We start from the raw sequence: 23,879 nt of genomic DNA, 5'->3' as shown, positions 1-23,879 counted from the left end.
GACTTTCCTTTAAGGTGTATAATGGCAATCTCAATGTGAATATTTTTCATCCCAATCCATAAATTCCTTGAATCAAAGCTAAAGGTGAAAGGATAAAAATATTAGCAGATAAGTAATACTTACATTTTCAAATTCACTTTCTTTGTAAAGTCTACCCTTTGATGGATATAAAGCTCAAAGTAGGTAAGTAGTGTTCTAAGGAAAGATTCTAGTTTAAAGGCAGTAATTAATTTATTAAGAGCTGACTCTGTCAGGAACTATGGTAAGCACTTCACAAACATTTAATCCTAAAAGCTGAGCAAGATAAATATTATAATCTCCATTTATTGATAAGGAAACTAGGGTTTAGAGAAATAAAATAACTTGACCAAGGTTACAGAGCAAGAAATCAGTAAAAGTTGACATCTGAGTGACTTGATCTCAAAGCCTTGCCTCATTACATGTGTGTGCATGCATGCACATGTGTTTTAAATGCTTTCAGAAGATACGTTATGACCAAATGCCCCCATCACATTTTCTGCAGAAACATGGACATGTTTCATTTTCCTTCCAATTGTTAGATCGTTTTCTAAGACTTACACAAGTCAAATTTATGTGTTTCCGCTGTCTAATGAAACTATTTGACAAGTTTTTCACATGTATCAGAAAACAGGATATATGTGGAAAGCAAAAAGTTATATGCTGCCTATTCATATGTTAAGGAATTTTGTAAATTAAAAACAAAACTTTAAAATTTTCCATGAGAAAATATTTAAATTTTCTTAGTGTAGACAATAGGGAAAAAAGGTACATAATTACACACACTGAGAAACCATAGCAAAAATACAAGTTGTACCAAGCAATGAAAAATGCTATCTAGGGCTTCCCTGGTGGCGCAGTGGTTAAGAATCCGCCTGCCAATGCAGGGGACACAGGTTCAATCCCTGGTCTGGGAAGATCCCACATGCCGTGGAGTAACTAAGCCCGTGCACCACAACTACTGGGCCTGCGCTCTAGAGCCCACGAGCCACAACTACTGAGCCCACGTGCTACAACTACTGAAGCCCACACGCCTAGAGCCTGTGCTCCACAACAAGAGAAGCCACCACAATGAGAAGGCTGAGCACCACAATGAAGAGCAGCCCCTGCTTGCTGCAACTAGAGAAAGCCTGCGCACAGCAACGAAGACCCAACGCAGCCAAAAAATAAATACTATCTAAATTGAAAGAAATCAGAATTAAAGTTATGACTAAAAAAGCTTCTTAAATATTTAATAGAAACCAATGTGAATTTCAGATTTTGTCACATTCAGATTTGACCAAGTACTGAACTTCTCTCTCACTAGCATCTTTTTTATTAATAACTAAAAATGCAATTCAATTAAAATAAGTAACAACCTTGGTTATTCAATTTAATAAACTCCTGGCTTCCATGCAAAAATCTGAACAAGCACACACAGCTTCTTAATGAATAATGATGAACCTGAATTCACAATGTAAAATATAGTTTTTAAGAAAAAAATGGGAGAAGGCTGCTCATTAATTAGTGATCAATCCCCTTGGAAATGCTTTCTCATCATATGTAAGTAAAAACTATTTTACTCAAAACACCTCAAAAAGGGGCTTCCCTGGTGGCGCAGTGGTTGAGAGTCTGCCTGCCGATGCAGGGGATGCGGGTTCGTGCCCCAGTCCGGGAAGATCCCGCATGCCACGGAGCGGCTGGGCCTGTGAGCCATGGCCACTGGGCCTGCGTGTCCGGACCCTGTGCTCCACAATGGGAGAGGCCACAACAGTGAGAGGCCCACGTACCGCAAAAAAAAAAAAAAAAAAAACTCAAAATATTTCCAGTTATTATCTTAGTTATCTTTATAACATATCTTTTAAAATGATAAGGCTACCATTAGTTCTATTTTTTGTTGCTTAATTATCTGATCTCTAGGACTACCTTACTGATATAAAATTCTGCTTCTCCCAGAATTTAAGTAAAAGCAATGTGCCGTTCTTCAAGAAAATCACCTAAATATTTTCACACATTCTTATACTCATATTTTGCTAGAGCACCCTAGCAATAAATTTTGACTAGTCATATCATTAAAGCCCACTCTCCTTTATACAACACATGACAGTTTGCTCCCTAAATGAAATATCGAGATTAAGAAACTTACCAAGTTTCCAGCAGGTACTCCAAAGTCAGCCAGGTACAGAAGGGAAATGAAGAATCCCTGAAAGCAGCCAGCTCTAGATAATGCCTCCCCCATCTAAATATTGAATATTTTGTACTAAAAATTTTGCTGGCAAAAATCATAACCAACACCTCAGTGATGAGAATTAATAAGTATCAACAGAGTCAGAGGGGACAGTCCTGGACGAGTTACCTCTTTGCAGTCTTTTACAATTGGCTGTATCACACTGAGGTCCTGATGACTGCCACTCATAGCACTGCTTGTACTTTTATTTCTTGTATGCCCCTTTTTAAAATGTGTCTTTCCACCTGGCAGAGGCTCTTGTGTAGGTGATGTTGGAGAACTGGACAATACAAGTGTCTTCAATGCAGCTACTTCAGCTTGAAGTACATCAATCTTGAAAAGAAATCAACACAGTCACATACACTGAATATGTTTTATGACAGATGCAGCTAAATGTTAGCAATTTGGTTACTTTCAAAGATGAAATATAAGTTTAATCTGTATTTCCTATGGATTAATAAAAGGAAAGTAAAACCAAATGGTTTTTTTTTTAAAACCAAGTTTTTTGACGTTTCCATACAGTCTGGATTCAGCTGCTATTCACATCAGATGAAATTTTTTAAATTATCAAAATGTCTAACATTTCACTTATGTGAATTTTCAAAATCTTCAAAATATATTAAAAAATAGCTTATGATTAGTTGCTGTTCGTTCCTAAAATAGTAAAATCTAATAACATTTCAGTTGCTTTTTTTTAGTGAATTAAGAAAATAAATATTAACTTTAAAATGTGATTATGTAATCCTTTTGATAATACACGTGATTCACAAGGCTTTAACTCATTTGCTCCTAATATAAATGGACACCAAACATTCATTATTAATTATATATATGTAGTAGCTATTTTCTTCTTTATAGTTTCCTGTAGTTTTAAAAATCTTCTAAAGTAAGCACTGCTTTTATAATCAGAACAAATCCAATAAATGTTAAGGTATTTTTAAAATAGTAATCACTAATTTCTTTACATTTTACAGTATTAAAAGCAGCAGCAACTTACTTTTCCTTGTGCTTCTTTTAGCTGTTTTTCTGCTGTTGCCTGCTTGACATTTGCTTCTCTCACCATCTTATGAGCTTCCTGAAAAAGTTAACATCTCAAATTTTGGAAACAAAGTATTTAGCATTTGTTTTCAAAAATCTTTCAACATGTGTCTATGATTGAGGCAAAGATACACTAACAAAATTTTGCCTAAAATTAAGTATCAGTGTAAACTGCTGAAATAGCAGTTGTCATCAGCCAGGCCAACTATCAGGAATAAGGAATAGGTACCTTCTTCTAGTATCTATTACCACTGAGGCAGCCAAGTTGAGTTTGATCATTCTGATCAATCCCTGTATAAGGACTGCAAATGTGATGAAGGAAAACACATAACCCACATGTCAAATCCAACTTCTTTGCAGTTAGGTTTTTATAATTTGGTATATACACACACACAGACACACACACACACACACACACACAATTCATTCATATTACTACCCACAGCAAAGGCATACAGAAGGGACAAGTAAAAATATTAACACATCAATAATGTTGCAGTTTATAGGAATAACAGTTGAGAAACCTTAGAGCTTCCAATAAAAGTATTCACAAAATGATATTAAATGACAATTTTGTGCAGAGCAATCTAAAAAGGCAAATCAGAGTTAACCCTTTAATAAGATCATAACTTTTTAGTACCACAAATATGAAACTCTAGGTATTTAATTCCCCTTTATTCATATATCACTTATTCATCAAACACTTAGTCATGACACCTCTTCATGAGATACTGTTCCAGGTGCTGATAATACACTGGGAAAAGAGACAAGGTCCCTGCTCTTAAGGAGCTTACATTCTGATTACATTCTAATAATCAAATAAAATATGAGTACAAATTTTGGATTTTATTCTAAATCCACTATGAAGCCTTATGATTTTTTAAGGAAGAGAGTGACATGATCTTACTTGTACTTTAAAAAGCTTACTCTCCTGTATGGAATAATCCCTATAAAGAATAAGAATAGACTGGAACAGTATACAGGGTGCTCAAGATAATCCCCCAGGATTTAAGAACATGCATTTTAGAACTTCAGTTTACAGTTCATGAGAAGGAAGGAAGTGAAGGAAGGAGGAAGGAAGGAAGGAAATCAGCTTCAAAGACATTTAATCATTTGACAAAAGAACCCTCACTAGGTCTGTTGACTGTTCAGGGGAGAGTAGAAGTTCTCCACACCAGAATTCCACGGTGGCACTCCCATTTGTCCATTTGCTCTTAGAGTACTGTAATGAACTGCAGCTTGTATGTGCCCATGAATGTGAGTTTACAGATTATATTATTTTAAATAAGAGAAGCTTTACTATCAATGCTTTATAATGAGATTAACTGTGAGATATGCCATGCACAATTATGCTGGTTATCTTGTGTTAAAGTCTGTAAGAGCTATCAAATTTAATAATGAGGTAAGCATTTTTCTTTTAAAAATAACAAATGTTTCAGCTGTGCCAGATTTTTCTGTGATGTTTCTGTGATGATAAAACACTACTTGACAGGTAGTTTCAAAATAATAAACGTATCTATCTGACCCACCAAGATAAGTGACATTTAAACTATGAATGCAGAAGTAACTCGTGCTAAGGAGAGAATATTTGTTTAAATGTTTGGAAATGGACTCTGGTTTCATAAATAGCGGACTATGCAACTTGAAACAAACTTCCTACAGAGAACAAATTTTAAAAGTGGGACATTTTTTTAAAATGTGTTTGAAGACATTAGAGAGCTAACAAAAGAGTGAAGAATCAGGGGACCAAGATCCAGGAGAACAGGTAAATCCAGGAAAGTGAGCTGGGATTTGGGGTGACTTGTCCCCTAGAGATATAAGGGATACATTGAAAAGGTATAACATACATATTACTGGAGTCCAAAAAGGAAAGAGAAAAGAGCTAGAATGAGGCAGGAGCAGTATCTAAAATGATAATTCATAGGTTTTAGCAAATTGGCAAAAGACATCAAAGGATATATTCAAAAAAGTTTGAAAACTTTTCTATCACTCTCATTCTGAAACTGAAAAATGATATAAGTATCGTCTATATGAGAAGTCAGCAAACTTTCTAGGCCAGATAGTAAGTAGTTTGAGCTTTGTAAGCCATATGGTCTCTATTGTAACTACTCAACTCTGCTGCTGCAGTGTGAAAGCAGCCAGACAGTAAAACAATGAGTGAGGCCATTCCAATAAAAATTCATGGGCACTGAAATATGAGCTTCATATAGTTTTCATATGTCACCAAATATTCCTCTTTTGATTTTTTTTTCCCCACCTCTTACCATTTGGAAATGTAAAAACCAATCTTGTCTCATTAGGCTGTACAAAAGTATATATAGGCCAGTTTTGCCGTGCAGGCTGTAGGCTGCAGACCTCTGATCTATACAAATATTCATGTCTGTATACTTACAAACTTTGAAAACAGAATTTTTTTCCTATCTGGTTAGCAGTGATTCATATGAAGGGGATTTTCTTCTCTTTTTTAAAAAAAAGTGTTTATTCAACATCTTCTGATTAATTTGCAAAAACAATCTGTTGGTATTAGAGAAGACAAAAATTCACTAGAGAATGTTCTGGAAAAGCCTTCACATAACTGGCAATGGGACTGAAAATACAGTATAATGACTTATTACAGGAAAAGAAGTACTTGTTCCTTTTGGATCAGTGTATCTGTGAGTCAGCAGCAGCATTACATCTAAATTTTAAAAATGGAATTTAGACCAGACCTTCATCTGCATCATAAATTTAAAAGAAGATTTCAAAAACAAGGTAACATATTCAATCACACTGCTCTCACTAAATAAATATAAACACACACAATATGTTTTAGTGAGAATAAAATATTTTTGTACTATTATAAAAAATTTAAGCATTTTTATTATCTCACTCTTTTTAAAACTTTTGTTTTATACTGTATGTAACATATTATATGTGTGTTAGTGTATGTGCATAATTTGTAAGTAAGTACATATGCTCTTAGAACAGTGTCTAGTACATAGGAAACTCTCAATAAATAGTAGGTATCTTTATCACAATGAAGGTCCATGCTCAAATTTGTCTCTGTGGCTTGAGACAAATGGAAGTTCCATTTATGACTTTCATAGCACTTAAAGCAAGATCAAGGTCATGAATCTGAGTCCCAACTTTGCTCCTTACTCTAATTATACCTCATTTTCTTCACAGACAAAATAACAATTTATACTATATGTGCCATATGGCATTGTTGAGAGAAAACTAAGCATATCATAGACATTTATTAAAACTGGCTGAAAAAATATAAAAACATCTTAAGACTACATATCTTTTTTTTCCATGTTAAATGTAGACTACTTTGTAAAGCATTCTTTCAACCAACTTCATTTTATATTTTACATTATCTCAAAATCTAAAATACTAGAAGAAAAAAATATATATATACATATACACACACACATATATAAAATTTTAGAGTCCTGTATTTGATACATTTAAGACTCAAGTTTGCTAAATACAAAGTATAATTATATTCAAGATAATTCATCATTCATAATAAATTCCTAATCTGAGTTTATAAGTTTACCAAAATTGTACAAATTGAGTTTATTCAGAAAAATCTTTAATTCTTAAAAAAACTACAGACACATATACATAAAATGTAGGCAAAAAACATCTTTTCATAAGACAATGGTAAACTGAAATCATGAAGGCACAACTGAGACCACAGAAAAACGTTTTGCCCTTTTTTTCTAACTTCGTATTGGTTTGAATACAACTTTCTTCATTACTGAAATCATCTTTCATCAGTGTAGTTTCTTTCCCAGAAAGTATACACAGTTAAGGCTATTAGCCATTGTTAGGTTGGGGATAGTTACGGATCCCAAAACTATGTTTTTTAGATAACTTTTTCATTCACTGCATGAACTGCATTTCTGGTACTTCACATCCTACTATAGAGAGAGAAAAGTTTGTTTGTTCTCCCCCTACTTCATCTAACAAAATGCACATGTAAGTGCAGATGGATGGAAATAAGCAGGGTTAAAATTAAGGGCAGGCAGATAGGAAATCAAAATTAACGTAAGTAGCATAATATATTTGTTTGCTTATCTACTATCCATATATTATAAACATTTCTTCTAACCAGACATTGCTGGAAGAAAAGTCTTATGTTTCCGAGTCCTTCTACATATAAAAATGTAACAAGTTACACAGCTCCTGTTCCAGATCTTTAACTTCCCACTACCTCTATGCTTAAATTTATCTTCCTCTCATCTCTGACAACTAGCTAACTAAACAAGAAAATAAGTTAGTTTTTAAACGTCCATGAAAGCAAATGACACCCAAAAAGACAGGGGAGAGGGCAAAGGGTTGTGGAGCAGATGGGGCACGGAAAGCCCACGTTTGAAAATATCTTCTGCAATATTACTTGTAATGATAGAAACTGTGGAATGTACACCTGATAGATTATGATTATCATTACATTCACTATGTAGTAACATGAAAAGATGTTATTTAAAGTACAAAATATATTAGGATTACAACTAGGTAAGCAAATACATACAGCTAAAACTAAAAAAGATTCTGCATATACAAAAATAACAAAAGGTAAAGAAATTTTTCCTCCAAAATCTTTTTTTTTTTTTTGCGGTATGCGGGCCTCTCACCGTTGTGGCCTCTCCCGTTGCGGAGCACAGGCTCCAGATGCGCAGGCTCAGCGGCCATGGCTCACGGGCCCAGCCGCTCCGCGGCATGTGGGATTTTCCCAGACCGGGGCACGAACCCGTGTCCCCTGCATCGGCAGGCAGCAAAATCTTTTTTTACATTAAAATTTTTAAGAACAAACTTTTAGGGAAAAAAAGAAAATACTGGTAAAGTGATAATGACACTAGTCATTCTAGTAACACATCAATGTTTTTAATAAGGAACTTCTGAAGGCTAAAGGTCTTATAACCTAAAGGTAGTGGTTCTTAACCAAGAATAATACCCTCTCCCCATCCTCCACAAGGATATTTAAAAGCTGTCAAAATGATGAGGGAGTATTACTAGAATTTGGGTTAAGTGTGATGGTTAACTTTGTGTGTCCAACTTGACTGGGCCACAGGTGTCCACATACTTTAGTCAAACATTCTGGATGTTTCTGTGAAGATGCTTCTGGATGAGACTAACATCTGAATTGGTAAACTGAGTAAAGCAGACTGCCCTCCATAATGTGGGTGAGGCTCATCCAATCAGCTGAAGGCCTGTTAGAACAAAAAGGTTCATCCCCAAAGAGTAAGAGTATTCTTCCTGCCTTCAGACTCAAATTGAAATATTAGCTCTTCTTTGGTCTCAAGTCTGTCAGCCTTTGGACTCAAGACTGGAACTACACCATCATCTCTCCTGGGTCTCCAGCCTACCAACTCATCCTCCAGATTTTGGGACTTGCCAACCTCCATAACTGCACGAGTCAATTCCTTACAGAAGTCTCTTTCTACATACATGTAAATGTATATATGTATATACACACATCCTATTGGTTCTGTTTCTTGGAAAACCCCAATACACCAAGGATTCTAAATGTCCAACAAAGTCAATGGCCCCCCTACTGAGAAACACTGCTTGAACTGGGTAGGAATTTTGATCCTGTGGCAGGCTGGAAATAAAGATGTGTGCCTTCTAACTTTCCTCAAATCATCCCCTATCAGAAGACTACCTCAAGGGTTTGCCATCTTTGTTACGGAATCATATAAAGATACTCTAAAGCAGCCCCTAAATAGTTGGTAAAATCAAAATTAAAATTTACCTCCTTTCTTTCCACATACACATTTTTAAACCACCTGATTCTGGTAACCCACAGTGTTTTTTTCTTTTCATATCATTTTAAGTTGTAGACTTTATATTTCTTAAAGATTTTATCTTTTTAGAGGACTTATAAATATGCATGAAGCTAAGCATATCTTTTTCAAGATTCCCTCATAAAACAAATCTATCAATATATAAAAACCATGACGTTGCTCTTGGCCAAGACGTAAACAGACCAACCTCAAATAGACTAGCTGTGAGTTCCTCCAATTCCTGTCCAAGTTGATCTCGTACTTTAGAAAGCCTCTCACACTCTTCATCTTTTAACTTCAGTTCCTATGAGAAATTGATCATTTTATTTTTTATTTCCAAAGTTCGAAGTTAGATTCAGCAGACTATACAATTTTTACTAATAAAATTACAAAATATTAATACTGCCCCCACCTATAACATTCACACTGAAGTGTTTATTTAGCACTTGCTATGTGGAAACAATCAGGCAAGTCTAAAATTACAAATAATTCTAACTCACATATTAAATTTTCATGTTTTTTCATAAAATATCCAAAGATTAAGTATAATTATTCATTACATGTGAAAATAAACAATTAAATAACTTCATTCTTTTTTCCTTAACTTTTCTCTGAACATATTTATTTCTGTCAACCAAGGAATTTCTTCGATTATGCTGATTCATTTCAATAAATGTTCAGTGAAGTTTTTTCATGTTTACTTTAAAAATTGTTTACCTATAATTCCATGTACCATACTGCAATTAGTCTAAAATTTCCATTAGGAAACTATACCCATTTAACACTGCAACCAGAGGCAAACAATGTATATTACATTTAAAATTAAGAAGAATATTAATGACAAAAATCCTACATTTATACATGACTCCTCAATAGGTCATAAATAGATGCTAAAAATTCCTTTATTAAGATGTTAAATATGCAATTTTATGTTACCCTAAATTTATCTTTCAAGCTTAGAGATTAAAAAAAAATCCAAACTCTCTATATATCAGCCACAAATACAGTTATTCTGTAATTGTGGTGGCAGCATAGTTTTTGAATCCCCTGACAATTCCTGACAACCAAATATTCCAACTGGGATATCAGAAGAACCAAATGACTACATCTTCAACAAAACTAGGTAAAAGAAAATCCCAACATATCTTAGACCATGAGAAAATGTGGCTACACTGCCCAGACCACAGGATCAGTCACTGTGTGGAAGGGAGCAGCAGGAAGTGAAAGGGACTACAGAGATACTGTATAAAGCCTCAGAACCCAAAAATCATTACAAATGCCCCCAAAGCAGAGGACTATACCCTTGGTAAAAACTGGAAGGAAAAAATGTGAGAACAAATGGAGAAAAAGGGAAGGGTTTTCACAGGCTCCAAGTTAGAGATGAGTGCAAAAATCATATGCAGTACAGAGGCAGCTAACAGTACAGTGAAGCTCTAAACACTCAGGAATCTCAAAGCATCCAGCAAAGAGACCTTTCCAGAAGGACAGAGCCCCACCATAAGGGGAGAACTCTTGGAATATAAAACCAAATTGCAGGATGGGAATAATGGAGATAGCAAGAGAGAAGGTTCAGATATTAAAGGAGGAAGGAGTGGCAAGGTTCCAAAGGAAACAGATCACTGGAAGTATTATTAGAAAAAAAATATCTTAGGATGTAATGCTAAGCACTGAGACACTAGGCTGATGGAGAAAACCTTCTTTCACTTTCATGGGTTTTCTTTTTATTAATTAGTGCCTTTTCTTTTCAGCTTTCAAGAAGTCCTTTTACATTTCTTGTAAGGCTGGTATAATGGTGAACTCCTTTAGCTTTTACTTGTCTGGAAACCTGTTGATCTCTCCTTCAATTGTGAATGATAATCTTGCTGGGTAGAGTATTCTTGGCTGAAAGTTTTTTCCTTTCAGCGCTTTGAATGTCTCATGCCAGTCCCTTCTGGCCTGCAAAGTTTCTGCTGAAAAATCTGCTGATAAGTCTTTTGGGAGTTCCCTTGTATGTAACAAGCCGGTTTTCACTTGCTGATTTTGATATTCTCTTTAACTTTGGACATTTTGATTATAATATGTCTTGGTGTCTCTTTGAGTTCTTTTTTGGAACTGTTTCCTGGACCTGGATACCTGTTTCCTTCCCCAGGTTGAGGAAGTTTTCAGCCATTATTTCTTCAAAAAGTTCTCTGCCCCCTCCTGTCTCCCTTCTCCTCTGGGACCCCTATAAAGTGAATGTTGTTCCACTTGATAGTGTTCCACAGGCCCCTTAAGCTACCTTCACTTTTTTTCATTCTTTTTTCTTTCTGCTGCTCTATTTGGCTGAGTTCTACTGCCCTGTCTTCCAGATCACTGATGCTTTCTTCTTCTTCATCATCTATCCTCTTGTTGAACCCCTCTAGTGTATTTTTCAGTTCTATTATTAGATTCTTTGGCTCTGTGACCTGTGTTTGGTACTTTCTTATATTTTCTCTCTCTCTGTTGAAGTTCCCACTATGTTCATCCATTCTTCTCCCAGGTTTGGTGAGACCATTATTTTGAACTCTTTATCAGGTAAATTACTTTTCTGTTTCATTAAGGTTATTTTCTGTGGTTTTACCTTGTTCTTTCATTTAGAATATATTTCTCTGTTCCCTAATTTTGACTCTCTGTGTTTGTTTCCATGTATTATGCAAAATAGCTCCCCTTCCCAGTCTTGGAGGAGTGGCCTCATTTAAAAAATGAACTTGGGCTTCCCTGGTGGCACAGTGGTTGAGAGTCCGCCTGCCGATGCAGGGGACACGGGTTCGTGCCCTGGTCCGGGAGGATCCCACATGCTGCAGAGCGGCTGGGCCCGTGGGCCATGGCCGCTGAGCCTGCGTGTCCAGAGCCTGTGCTCCACAACGGGAGAGGCCGCAACAGTGAGAGGCCCGCATACCGCAAAAATAAATAAATAAATAAATAATGAACTTTATTGTTCAAGTCCTAGCTCTTGGTTGCCTCTTGAACCTTTGTGACTATCTAGGCAGCCTGATTTATACTTGACAGGTCCCAATTGTGAGAGTTTGCCAAGACCTGTCAGTGTTCCAAAGGGCGGGACCTTAATCAGCATCTAGTTTCAAGTTGATGAGAAGCCAGACCCTTAGGCAGCAGCTTTTAAAGTATGAAAATATATACAGTCCCACAGGACCACAATTGAAAACCTCGCCAGCCTCCAGACCAGGTGATCTTGAGGTGTCCCCTTGGCAACAGCTGCAAAAATCAGGGCTCCAGACAAGTGCTCAAGCTCCTTTCTGGGAGGTACCTGCGAGCTGTAGCAAGGCCAAGGGAGACAGCAAAGATGGCATCCCCTGGCTTACATTCCCTGAGAACATGCCATGCCCTTCAGAACAGGCTGAAGCTCCAGGACAAGTAAATAGGATTTTTCACAGGAAGACTGGGAGTGTGTTTCAGTCAGCTATCTATGCCATACCCTGGGGATGGCAGTCTGCCAAGAACTGTCTCTCCAACTGTTTCAGTCCCATGGAGCCCCAAAAACACAAGCCCCCCTCTGGCCTCTAGAGCCAGGCATTCAAGGCTCTGTGTGGACTGTGTGCACCCACTGGCTTTAGCAGGGCTGCAGGAGAGCAAGGGGTTGGCGTGTGCCCACTGGCTTTCCTGAGGCTGTGGGAGAGCACAGGGATGGAGAACACAAGCAAGGTAGTGTGAGAGTGCAAAAATGGCACCTGCCAGTGCTTGCAAGATGAAGAATGCAAAAACAGAGCCTGCCAGCACTTCTATCCCCAGAGAGAGTCCCAATAAGCCCCTCCCGCTCTGGCGGATGCTTTAAGATTAGCAGATGAATCTCCTCACTTATGGTCTAGACACTTTTCAAACTGCTGCTTTTGTGCTGGGTCCCAGGGTAAGAGAGTCTGCATGTGAGCCTTTAAGAGTGAAATCTCAGTTCCCTACAGCCTTTTGGGTCTCCTGGACATAAGCCCCATTGGTTTTCAAAGCCAAACATTTTGGGGGCTCATCTGTCCAGTGCAGGTCCCAAGGTGCCTGATGTGGGGCACAAACCCCTTGCTTCTCAGGGAGAAGCTCTGTGTTTGTGAGATCCCCCCTGACTGTGGGTCAGCCGCACCAGGGGTGGGATTCCTGGTGAGACTGCATGTCTGCCTCTCCTACCTGTCTCTATGTGGCCTTTTTATCCTTTGTGTGGAGAAGCTGTTCAACTAGTTCTTTTTCAGAGGGAATTATTCCATATGTGGCTGTAGATCTGGTGTGTCCATGGAAGGAGGTGGGTTCAGGATCTTCCAACACCATCATCTTGAACCACCTTCTCAAGAAAACCTTGAACAAGGCTTACCTCTGAGAGACAGAAGTGGCTACACAGATACACCACCAACAACAGAAGGGAAAGCCCTGGAACATGAGACTGAGAGAGCTATCCTGGTTTATCCTACTCCTTCACAGGAATCTCTTCCTAATAATCCTGGGAAATCCAATTCATTTAAACATGAAAAACAAACAAACAGAAGATATGTGAAGTTACCATAATAATAAAGTTAAACATAAAGCCAAGTCAACTATTGATACAAGGGAAAGAAAATCAGATAGGTATCAAATTTCAACAGCATTTTATGCTAGAAAACAATGGAATCACATTTTTAAGATACTCAAGGGAAAAAACTATGAGTTGAGGATTTTATATCCAGCCAAAGTATCCTTCAAATGTCAGATCAGAGACAGAAAATTATAAAACTGTAAAACTTTTAGAAAATATATCCCCCATGAGCCTGGCTGAGTTATCAAGCAGCAAATGAGTTTCATGTAATCAAGAAAAAACTGGAAAAAAACAAAACAAAACTGGAGAAGCTTTAACATTAAGAACTGGGCGTGAGAAGCAAATGTATTTAACTGTAGAACTACAACTAGAAGACGGGAATACACAAGAATGAAAAGACAAGCCACAGACTGGGAGAAAATATATGCAGAAGACATCTGATAAAGGACTGTTAACCAAAATATACAAAGAATTCTTAGTTAGAAAACAATCTGATTTAAAAATGTGCAGAAGATCTGAACAGACACCTCACCAAAGATATACAAATGGCAAATAAGCATATGAAAAGACATTCCATATTACGTGTCATCAGGGAAATGCAAACGAGGAGACGACAACAACAACAACCATCAGGGAAATGCAAACGAGGAGACGACAACGACAACAACAACAACGAGATACCACCATACACCTATCAGAATGGCCAAAAACCAAAACACTGAGAACAGTATATACTGACAAGGATGGAGAGCAACACGAATTCTCATGCATTGCTGGTGGGAATACAAAATGGTGCAGCCACTTTGGAAGACAGCTTGCAATTTTTTACAAAACCAAACATACTCTTACCACACGATCCAGCAATCATACACCTTGGTATTTACCCAAAGGATATGAAAACTTGTATCTACACAAAAGCCTGCACATAGATGTTTACACATTCATAATTGCCAAAACTTGGAAGCAACCAAATATCCTTCAGTAAGTAAATGAATAATTAAACTTTTGTACATCCGAATAACGAATCATTACACAGCATTAAGTGGAAATGAGCTATCAAGCCATGAAAAGACATGGAGGAAAATAAATGCATGACTAAATAAAAGAATTCAATCTGAAAAGGCTACTTACTGTATGACTCCAACTACGTGACATTCTGAAAACGGGAAAACTATGGAGATGGTAAAAACATCAGTGGGCGGCCAGGGACTGAGGGGTAGGGAGGGATGAATAGGTAGAGAACAGAGGATTTTCAGGACAGTGAAACTGTTCCATATGATACTATAATGATAGATACACATTATTATATTTTTGTCAAAATCCACAGAATGTACAACACCAAGAGTGAACTCTAATGTAAACACTAAAGTAAATGGGGGATAATAACATGTCAATATAGGTTCAGCAACAATAACAAATGTACCATTCTGGGGTGAGATGTTGATAGTGGGAGTGGCTATGCATATGTGGGGAAAGGGGATATATAGCAACTCTGTACTTTCCTCTCAATTTATGCTATGAGCTTAAAATTGCTCTAAAAAAAGTCTGTTTTTTTTAAATGGGGATAAAGTTGAGAAAACATAATGTTATAAGTTTTAGAAACGTAAAAATAACACACACAAAAAACAACAACAGGGCTTCCCTGGTGGCGCAGTGGTTGGGGGTCCGCCTGCCGATGCAGGGGATGCGGGTTCATGCCCCGGTCTGGGAGGATCCCGCGTGCCGTGGAGCGGCTGGGTCTGTGGGCCATGGCCGCTGAGCCTGCGCGTCCCGAGCCTGTGCTCCACAACGGGAGAGGCCGCAGCAGTGAGGGGCCCGCGTACAGAGAAAAAAAAAAACCCAACAAAATAGGAGAAAGATGAAACTAAATTCACTAACTTCTTAAATATAAACTGGGAATAAAGGGATATAACTTGAGGCTCACAAATCAATTAGTATAAACCTAAACATATTTAACACCATAGAGATTAACATTAAGATAATACCTTTAACTAAAATTAAATGATAGAGGAGAAGGAAAGAAATAGTTACTAATTTTATGGTATTGCTTATAGTAGGGAACAAAGTCAGTACCTAAAGAAAGGCTAAGAGAAATTCTTTGGTTAAAGGTAACAACTAGAATGGAAATCAAACCTTCCAAAATACCAAATAGGAAAAAAAGGAAGAGGGCACAAAGAAAACAGAGCACATAGTGAAAAGAATTGTATTCATAGAGTAGACATTTGAAAGCTATGTGACAGAAACAAGCCCCAATGCAGAATACTTATCAATAAATACAAACGTGTGCAACTCACTTATTAAAAGAAAATGATTTTTAGATCAGCTAAAAAAGCAAAATCCATCTCTATTCTCTATACAAGAGACACACCTAAAACTAAGTGATTCAGACAGATTAAAAACAAAAGGATGGATAGAAGTGCACTAAAAAATATAATACAAATAAAAACAAAACAGAGACCTCAATATTGATATCAGACTAGGCAGGGCAAAAGTCAGTAAAGTAGATAAAGGAAACTTCATAATGCTAAAGACTACAACACAAAATGGAATACTCTCAAATACAAAATACAAAAGTAGACCTAAATAAATAGGAAGAAAGACATATTATGTTCTTGAATAGAAAGTCATCATAAAGATGCCAATTCTCCCTGAGTTAATTTATAACTCTGTAAATGCATACGTTTAATTCCAGATCCTTCTGAACTCTAAAATGTCACAATTTTATAATTATATATGAAAAGTCAATTCACTCAACATTTCCTACTATGTAGGTACTACAGTAATCCCTCAGGATACAAAACCAAGTAAGATACTGTCCCCTTGAGAAGCTTCCAATCCTCAGAGCAACACATATGTCATTCACAAAGGCAAATTCTTGAATCATTCCCTACCATTTACCAAAGTAAACCTCACGCTGATAATAAAGACCCTCTACCATATGTGCTCAGTTTCCCTTTTCAGAGTTATTACCCTTGATCCATACTCTAAAACTAGAGTTAAACTGGTCTGATTCATTCCTGTTTCATTCCCCAATTTGATCTCATCCACCTGGACTGGGCATAAATCTCTGACTCTTTATCCTTATGCTTCTAGGTCTAAATCAATCTACCCATATGAACTCAGATTTGTATTTCATGTGAATACTTTTTAGAATGTCATTTGTACTTTTCATTATCAGTACCTTATACTGTAAAATAGCTATTTGAAATTCACTCCTTCAACAAACATTAATTTCGTGCTAACAATGCATCAGGCATGCATCTGGGTGCTGGAAAGAGAAAAGGAACAAGGCCCAGTCCATGCTTTTCACAAAGCCATAGCCTACTGAGGGCAGCAAATCTTTAAACAGATTCACAAGGAAAACTGATAAGGGCTATCGTAGTGATGTGCACATATTAGATAAAGTAGGAGCCTGCCAAATGTAAAGACTAAAACAGTGTATTCCACAGTGGCTAAAGATGGGGAGGGGTGGATGCCACAGATAATGTCAGAAAGTTAGGTTTATGGCGAGTCCTGAAAAGCCTTGGCTAAGAAAGTGGAACTTACTTCAAAGAAAAGGGGAAATCATCCCAAAGGCAATGGGAAGTCACTGAAGGATTTTAAACAGGACAGTGACAATTAGACTGCAATTCAAAACAGTACCTTGAACAGTGTGGTTAGGTTAAAAAAAAAAGACCGGAGACAGAGAAGATAGTTGATTACTGAAGTATTTCAGGCAAGAGACACAGACTTAAGAGTAGTAGTACTAGAGAAAAGAAATTTGAGGGATATTTCAAACACAGAAAATCAGGACTCTATGATCAAGTATATTCCATCAAATTTAAGACTCATTAATTTTACGATAAACATTTTATACATCAAGAAAGAAAAATGCTGTCAATGAAACGATGATCTGATGGGTTTTGGGTTTTTTTCCACTTAGAATTTTCATTTTATACTTATAGGAAGAACTCTTTTAAACTGATGGAGACACAAATTTTTATCGTATGTCATTCTCTTTTGTACCTTTCTCTTTGTTTTGATGTCCTATCATAGTGAGATCCTTTTAGGACATTTAACCCAGTAATTCAGCACCCAGCTCATATAATTCAACTGATTTAATAACAACATGTACGGCTACAGGCAAGTTAGCACGCAAGCTGGCAATGACAACTCTTATGACTGTTGCCTAGCTGGGAGCAATTTTAAAACTCATACTGATTTCAGAGATGTTAAAATGAGGGACAACGTACAACTAAGGATCAATGAAACATCACCACGCATACATGTCTTTTCTCCCCAACTAGTAAGCACCTTAAGAGTAGGGTGAAGTCTAATTTATTTTTCCCTGAGGGGAAGAGTAGGGTGAAGTCTAATTTATTTTTCCCTCTACAGGGCCTAATACAAGCTGTGAGAACTTTGGTTACTCAAGAAATGTTTGTTCATTAAAGAACACAGTAAATGTTTATAAGCATCCTTGGTCACAGTTAGTAGGGCCATGCTTAACATGGATCTGTACGAGTACGTGTTTTGAATGACTTTCTCTGGCTGCAAGCTATTCCACCGGATTTTATTTTCTAAGTCATTTTCATTATCTTTTAAGGAAGAATAATTAAAAGTTGAAAGTAACACCTTTTATCAGTAGGTCTCACACTTTAGTGAATATAAGAATCAACAGGGTGCTGTACACCAGAAACTAACACAACATTGTAAATCAATTATACTTCAATTAAAAAACAAAAAGGAGGGCCTCCCTGGTGGCACAGTGGTTAAGAATCCACCTGCCAATGCAGGCGACACGGGTTTGAGCCCTGGTCTGGGAAGATCCCACATGCCATGGAGCAACTGAGCCCATGAGCCACAACTACTGAGTCTGAGTTCTAGAGTCTGCGAGCCACCACTACCAAGCCCACATGCCACAACTACTAAAGCCCATGCACCTAGAGCCCATGCTCTGCAACAAGAGAAGCCACCACAATGGGAGGTTCACACACCGCAACAGAGAGTAGCCCCCACTCACTGCAACTAGAGAAAGCCCGCTAGCAGCAATGAAGACCCAACACAGCCAAAAATAAATAAATTTATACATATTAAAAAAAGAATCAATAGCGTAGTTTATTGAAAATGCATATCCTCAAGCCTCAATACAATAATTTTGTTTCAAGCGAATCTGGGGTAGACTCCAGGAATCTACATTTTAAAAGTGATGTACTAAAACCCAACTTCTGTCTCAGGATTCCACCAAAAGTTGTTCTTCAGCAATGACCTGCAGAAGGCCAAACAAGTGAAGGACTACATCACCACCTCTGGCATCCCTGCACCTGAAAATCAATAACCACATGGTTGCTCCCCCTACACACAGTATGGATTTGTTGCTGGTAAGTGGTTACTCCACCAAAGACTACATTTCCCAGCCCATCACACATTTAAGTATCAGCATGAAACTGGTTCACACCAATGGAATGTAAGTAAAAGTTATGTGTATCACTTCTAAGTCAAAGCTTTTTAGAAGCAGGTGTGCTTTCTCCAAGTTTTCTTTTCCCTTCACTTCACTGGTTAGATACGATAATAAAACTCTAAAAGATTACAAAGATCCAAGACAGAAGAAACACAGATCCCCGAATTATTTCACGAAGAATTGCCTGTGAACTATGAACATTTGCTTTAAAGTGTTAAATGAATAAAAATGAACTTCTATTAAGTCACTAAAATTTAGGGGTAACTTACAAGAAGCTAGCACATCCCTAACTAATATATTATGCATGTGTGTCTACTTACACAACAGTGTAACTGCATACACATGTATATATTAATTTAATCAACAGAATGTGTTGAGAAGCCATTATGTACTCAAGATATAATCATGAGCAAAAATACATGTAATCCTTATCTTCATGAAGCTCAAAATTATTGAAGTGTATGTTTAAGTGTAGACTTCTGTGTTGGGGTTAACTGGGATGGGGCAGAGCAAACAATACAAATAAAGAAATAGAACTTTCACTCTCAATCAAGATAGAGTACCAGGGATCATATTTACCACCCTGCCTGACAGAACTAAAAACAAAACCAGAAAAAAATTGTGAAATGATTTTTAAGACATTGGACATCAGGCAAAAAAGACAGTGATCCTCCAGAAACGGGAGACAATAAAGTGAGGCCTGTGATCTGTTCCAGAATTTCACCTGAAGAGATAAAAGCAGTATTAGACAAGGATTAACTGTTATTAAACTGTATTTCATATGTTCAAGAAGCCAGAAGCCAGACTAAACATGTTAAACAAAACAAATGAAATACTTAAAAGACCCAATTGAACTTTCAGGGATGAAGACTAACATGTCTGTGATAAAAAATACGTTCTATAGAATTAACATATTAGATACTACAGGGGGAAAAAAGAAGAGTAGTGACATTGAAGACACAGCAACAGAAATTATACACAATGAAACAGAGAGAAAAAAGATTTTAAAAATAAATGAATAGAGCACCAGTGAGCTATGGGACAACTTTAAGCAGTTTAATGTACACATAATAGGAGTCCTGAAGGAGAGGAGAGATAGGGGAGGTAAGTAAATGTTTTTGAAGAAATAATGGCCCAAATTTCCCAATTTCTATGAAAACCAACAACCCACAAATTCAAGAAGCTCAACAAATTCCAAGTTCAAAAAACCCGAAGAGAACTGCTCAACAAATTCCAAGTTCAGGAAACCCGAAGAAAACTGCACCAAGGCACACCATAATCAAATAGCTTACAGCCAGTGATAAAGAGGAATATCACATCACATGCAGAAAAACAAAGGTAAGGATAACAGCTGACTTCTCGTGAGAGACAGTGCAAGCCAGAAGACACTAGAGCAACATCTTTAAAGTACTAAAAGAAAAAAACTATCAACCTAAAATTCTTTACCCAGTGAAACTATATTTCAAAAGCAAAGGTGAAAAACAAACCTTTTAAAATACACAACAGCTGAAAATAATTTATCAGTAGCACACACATAACAAATATGTTAAAGGATGTCCTCCAAGCAGAAGGAAAATGGTATCAGATGGAAATCTGGATCCACATGAAGGAATGAAGAGCACTGGAAATAGTAACTATATGGGTAAATATGAGGATTCTTATATTTAAATCCCTTTAAAAAAATAACCAGCTGTTTAATGAAAAAGTAATTTAAATGTATTGTGGAATTTAAATAAAACATATAAAGAAGTAAAATTATGGCAATCACAGCAAAAAAAACTGAAAGGCGAAAACAAAAGTACAGTTGAGCCCTGAACAACATGGGTTTGAACTGCATGTGTCCAGTTATATGTGGATTTTTAAAAATAAATACATACTACAGTAGCACACAATCTGTGGTTGGCTGAATCCACAGATACAGAACCACATAAAGTCATATGCAGATTTTCAATTGCACAGGGGTCAATGCCCCTAACCCCACTTTGTCCAAGGGTCAACTGCATACTTTTGTAAAGTTCTTATACTGTGTGTGAGATAGTATAATATTATCAGAACGTAGGGAGTGATAAGTTAAAGTTGTATACTACAAACCCTAAAGCAATCACTAAATTAGCAAAATGAAGATATACAGCCAATAAGCCAAAGGAGGTAAGATGAAATCACAAAAACATATGGAATTAATCCAAAAGAAGGCATAAAAGGAGAAAAAAGGGAAAAAGAAACAGAAGAGACTAACAGAAAACAAATAGTAAGATGGCAGATTTAAACCAAACTGTATCACATTAAATGTAAATAGTCTAACATAAACACACCAATTAAAAGGCAGAGATTATCAGAAAGGATAAAAAAGCAAGATCTAATAATATGCTGCCTTCAAGAAAGCCCACTTTAAATAGGGAGACAAAAATAGGTTTAGAGTAAAAGGATGGAAAAATGGTAACTTTCTGGCCACTCTTAAAAGAATAATTAGAATAAACAGAATGACTATTGACATAATTTTGATTCACGAGTTGCCATTAATTCAGGAAGTATTTTCATATTCAACAGTCCTTTTAAAGTCTTGAGCTCTAAGTAAGTATTAATACTATCTTGTACTCTTCATAATAAAATTCACCATATGCATGTGTTCACATATCATTATCATTTCAATTACCTCGACAGTACTTCTAAATACAACAAACTAAAGATTTCAAAAATAACTCCAAACTTGAGCTAAGAAATTAGCAATATATTCTGATCAATCAGTAACCACAATGTATTCCCAAAGATGGATATATATGTTCAATAGTTTACCTCTATATAAATTGTTATTTCACTTAATATTCTGTATTAAGATGAGAGTCTGAGCCAAATGACAGACGCCAAATATAGCCACATCTCACTACACCCCCTACCTTTGGGAAAAGATTAAAAAGACTATTGATTTTTCTTTCTGATAAATATACATTCAACCAAAAATGTTTTAGCATATCTTCATGGATGTTTAACCATTAGCCATTCATTGAAGCATTATAAAGAGACATATATGCCAGGCATCGTTCTGTATTATTCTAGGCACTGGAGATACAAAAATCAATGTTATGCTCTTGAGAGAAAAGTCTGGTGGGGAGAAGATGGGAATATATGTTTGTAAAATGTCATAATATGCTGGAAATCATGTCATAGAATGTTTTCCCTATTGCTTCAATTTTCTAAATGTGCACTGGTCCATTTCACCTAAGTTGTGAAATTTATATACGTAGAGTTGTTCGTATTATTCCTTTATTATACTTTCCATGTCTGCAGGGTCTGTAGTGATACCCTCTGTTTCATTCCTGCTATTGATAATATGTCTTATGTTCTTTTTTATCAGTCTTATTAGAGGTTTGTCAATTTTACTGATCTTTTTAAAGAACCAGCACTTTGTTTCATTCATTTTCTCTGTCTTTTCTGTTGTCAATTTCATTGATTTCTGCTCTTTACTATTTCCTTCCTTCTGCTTGCTCCTGGTTTTATTTTGCTGTTCTTCTAGTTTCTTTAAGCGGGAGACTAGATTGCTGATTTGAAACTTTTCCTTTTTTCTAATGTATGAATATTTAGTGCTATATATTTCCCTTTAAAAATTTAATTACAGATGCAGAAAAAGAATGAGATATAGTCACAAATTTGGGAATAAATAGAAATTTAAAAGATGACCAAGTGAGAAACAGAACAAATTACTAGGAGAAGAAATTCTCCAAGGTAAGGTACAGAAAATATTCATACCCAGCTGAATGGCAAGGCACCATTACTACAACAGTTCCTCAAAACATAATGACTTGGACTGAATGGCTTCAAGTAAATAATCACAAAGTCAATTACATACAGAGAGGAAAAAACCCACACATGGAACATAACTCACCAAATTTGCATTACAGATAATGCAAGACAGGGAACAGGCAATGTAGGCGGGGGGCACAAAAAGAATTTAAGAATCTCTTTTTTCTAGTTTGTACTCTTAGATGAGCTTCTTTCCTACTCAATTTCACAGATTCCTAAATGCTGCCCAACAGGAGCTGAGACTGTGCATATTCAAAAGATAAGTGTAGAACTGTAATGATTTCACTTGAGTTGCCCCCCCCATGGATAAATATTAATTTTGAATATAACATAGGGAAGAATAAAATATCTTTTTGCTTACCCTCTGAGCTTTTGCAAGTTCTTCTTTTAATCTTTCATAGCCCTTTTCTCTAACTTCCAAAACAGATGGGCTTCGTAAGCGGGACAGACTATCAGTACTCAACCCAAAAATATCATCACTGCCATCACAGGCCTCTGTTATGGTAGCACCCTGTAAAAACTCCCTCTCTGCATTACAGTTGTCCTTTCTTGTAGTTAATTTAGTTAACCCAGCTGTGACTCCAGAGGTAGAACAAGGTGCTGGGTCTGTAACATGGATGCTGTAAAGGAGAGTTCAAAAAACATCAGCATGTGCTTAAATATAACTGGCATAAACACACGTCCATAACTGCATTATCCAATCTGTTCACCACTATATCTAATTAATAGCATGTCCTGAGCCAAAGCAACCACATTTCAAGTCCTTCATAGCCACATATGTCTAATGGCTATCATATTAAACAGCACAGAAACAGAACATTTTCATCATCCCAGAAAGTTCCATTGGATAGTGCTACTTTAGAACAGGGGTCTGCAAACTAAATGCAGGATAAATCCAGCCTGCCACCTGTTTTTTAGGGCCTACAAGCCAAGAATGATTTTTACATTTTCAATGGTTGAAAAAAAACAATAATATTTTGTGGCACAAGAAAATTATATAAAATTCAGAATTCAGTGTCTATATATAAAGTCTTATTGGAGCGTATTCATTTACATACTGTCTACAGCTGCTTGCACACTTTAACAGCAGAGTCCAACAGTTGCAAC

At 36.6% G+C, this 23,879-nt stretch overlaps 1 protein-coding gene across 3 annotated transcripts in view; it reads right to left on the bottom strand.

Moving 5' to 3' along the window:
* RAB3IP (RAB3A interacting protein) overlaps nucleotides 1-23,879 on the bottom strand; it is a 50,732-nt gene that overhangs the window by 13,043 nt on the left and 13,810 nt on the right. For all 3 annotated transcript variants that reach the window (XM_082850763.1, XM_082850764.1, XM_082850765.1), the window contains exons 3-6: nucleotides 23,134-23,392; nucleotides 9,242-9,337; nucleotides 3,222-3,299; nucleotides 2,354-2,557 (exon numbers count right to left, since the gene is read on the bottom strand). In XM_082850763.1, the coding sequence (XP_082706889.1) occupies nucleotides 2,354-2,557; nucleotides 3,222-3,299; nucleotides 9,242-9,337; nucleotides 23,134-23,392 (637 nt within the window). The remainder of the gene's footprint in view (nucleotides 1-2,353; nucleotides 2,558-3,221; nucleotides 3,300-9,241; nucleotides 9,338-23,133; nucleotides 23,393-23,879) is intronic.

Source organism: Leucopleurus acutus (genome assembly GCF_964270905.1).
Source record: "Leucopleurus acutus genome assembly, chromosome: 11".
NCBI lineage: Eukaryota > Metazoa > Chordata > Mammalia > Artiodactyla > Delphinidae > Leucopleurus > Leucopleurus acutus.
Note: the sequence above shows the minus strand (reverse complement) of the source record. Positions and strands in the feature narration are given on the sequence as shown.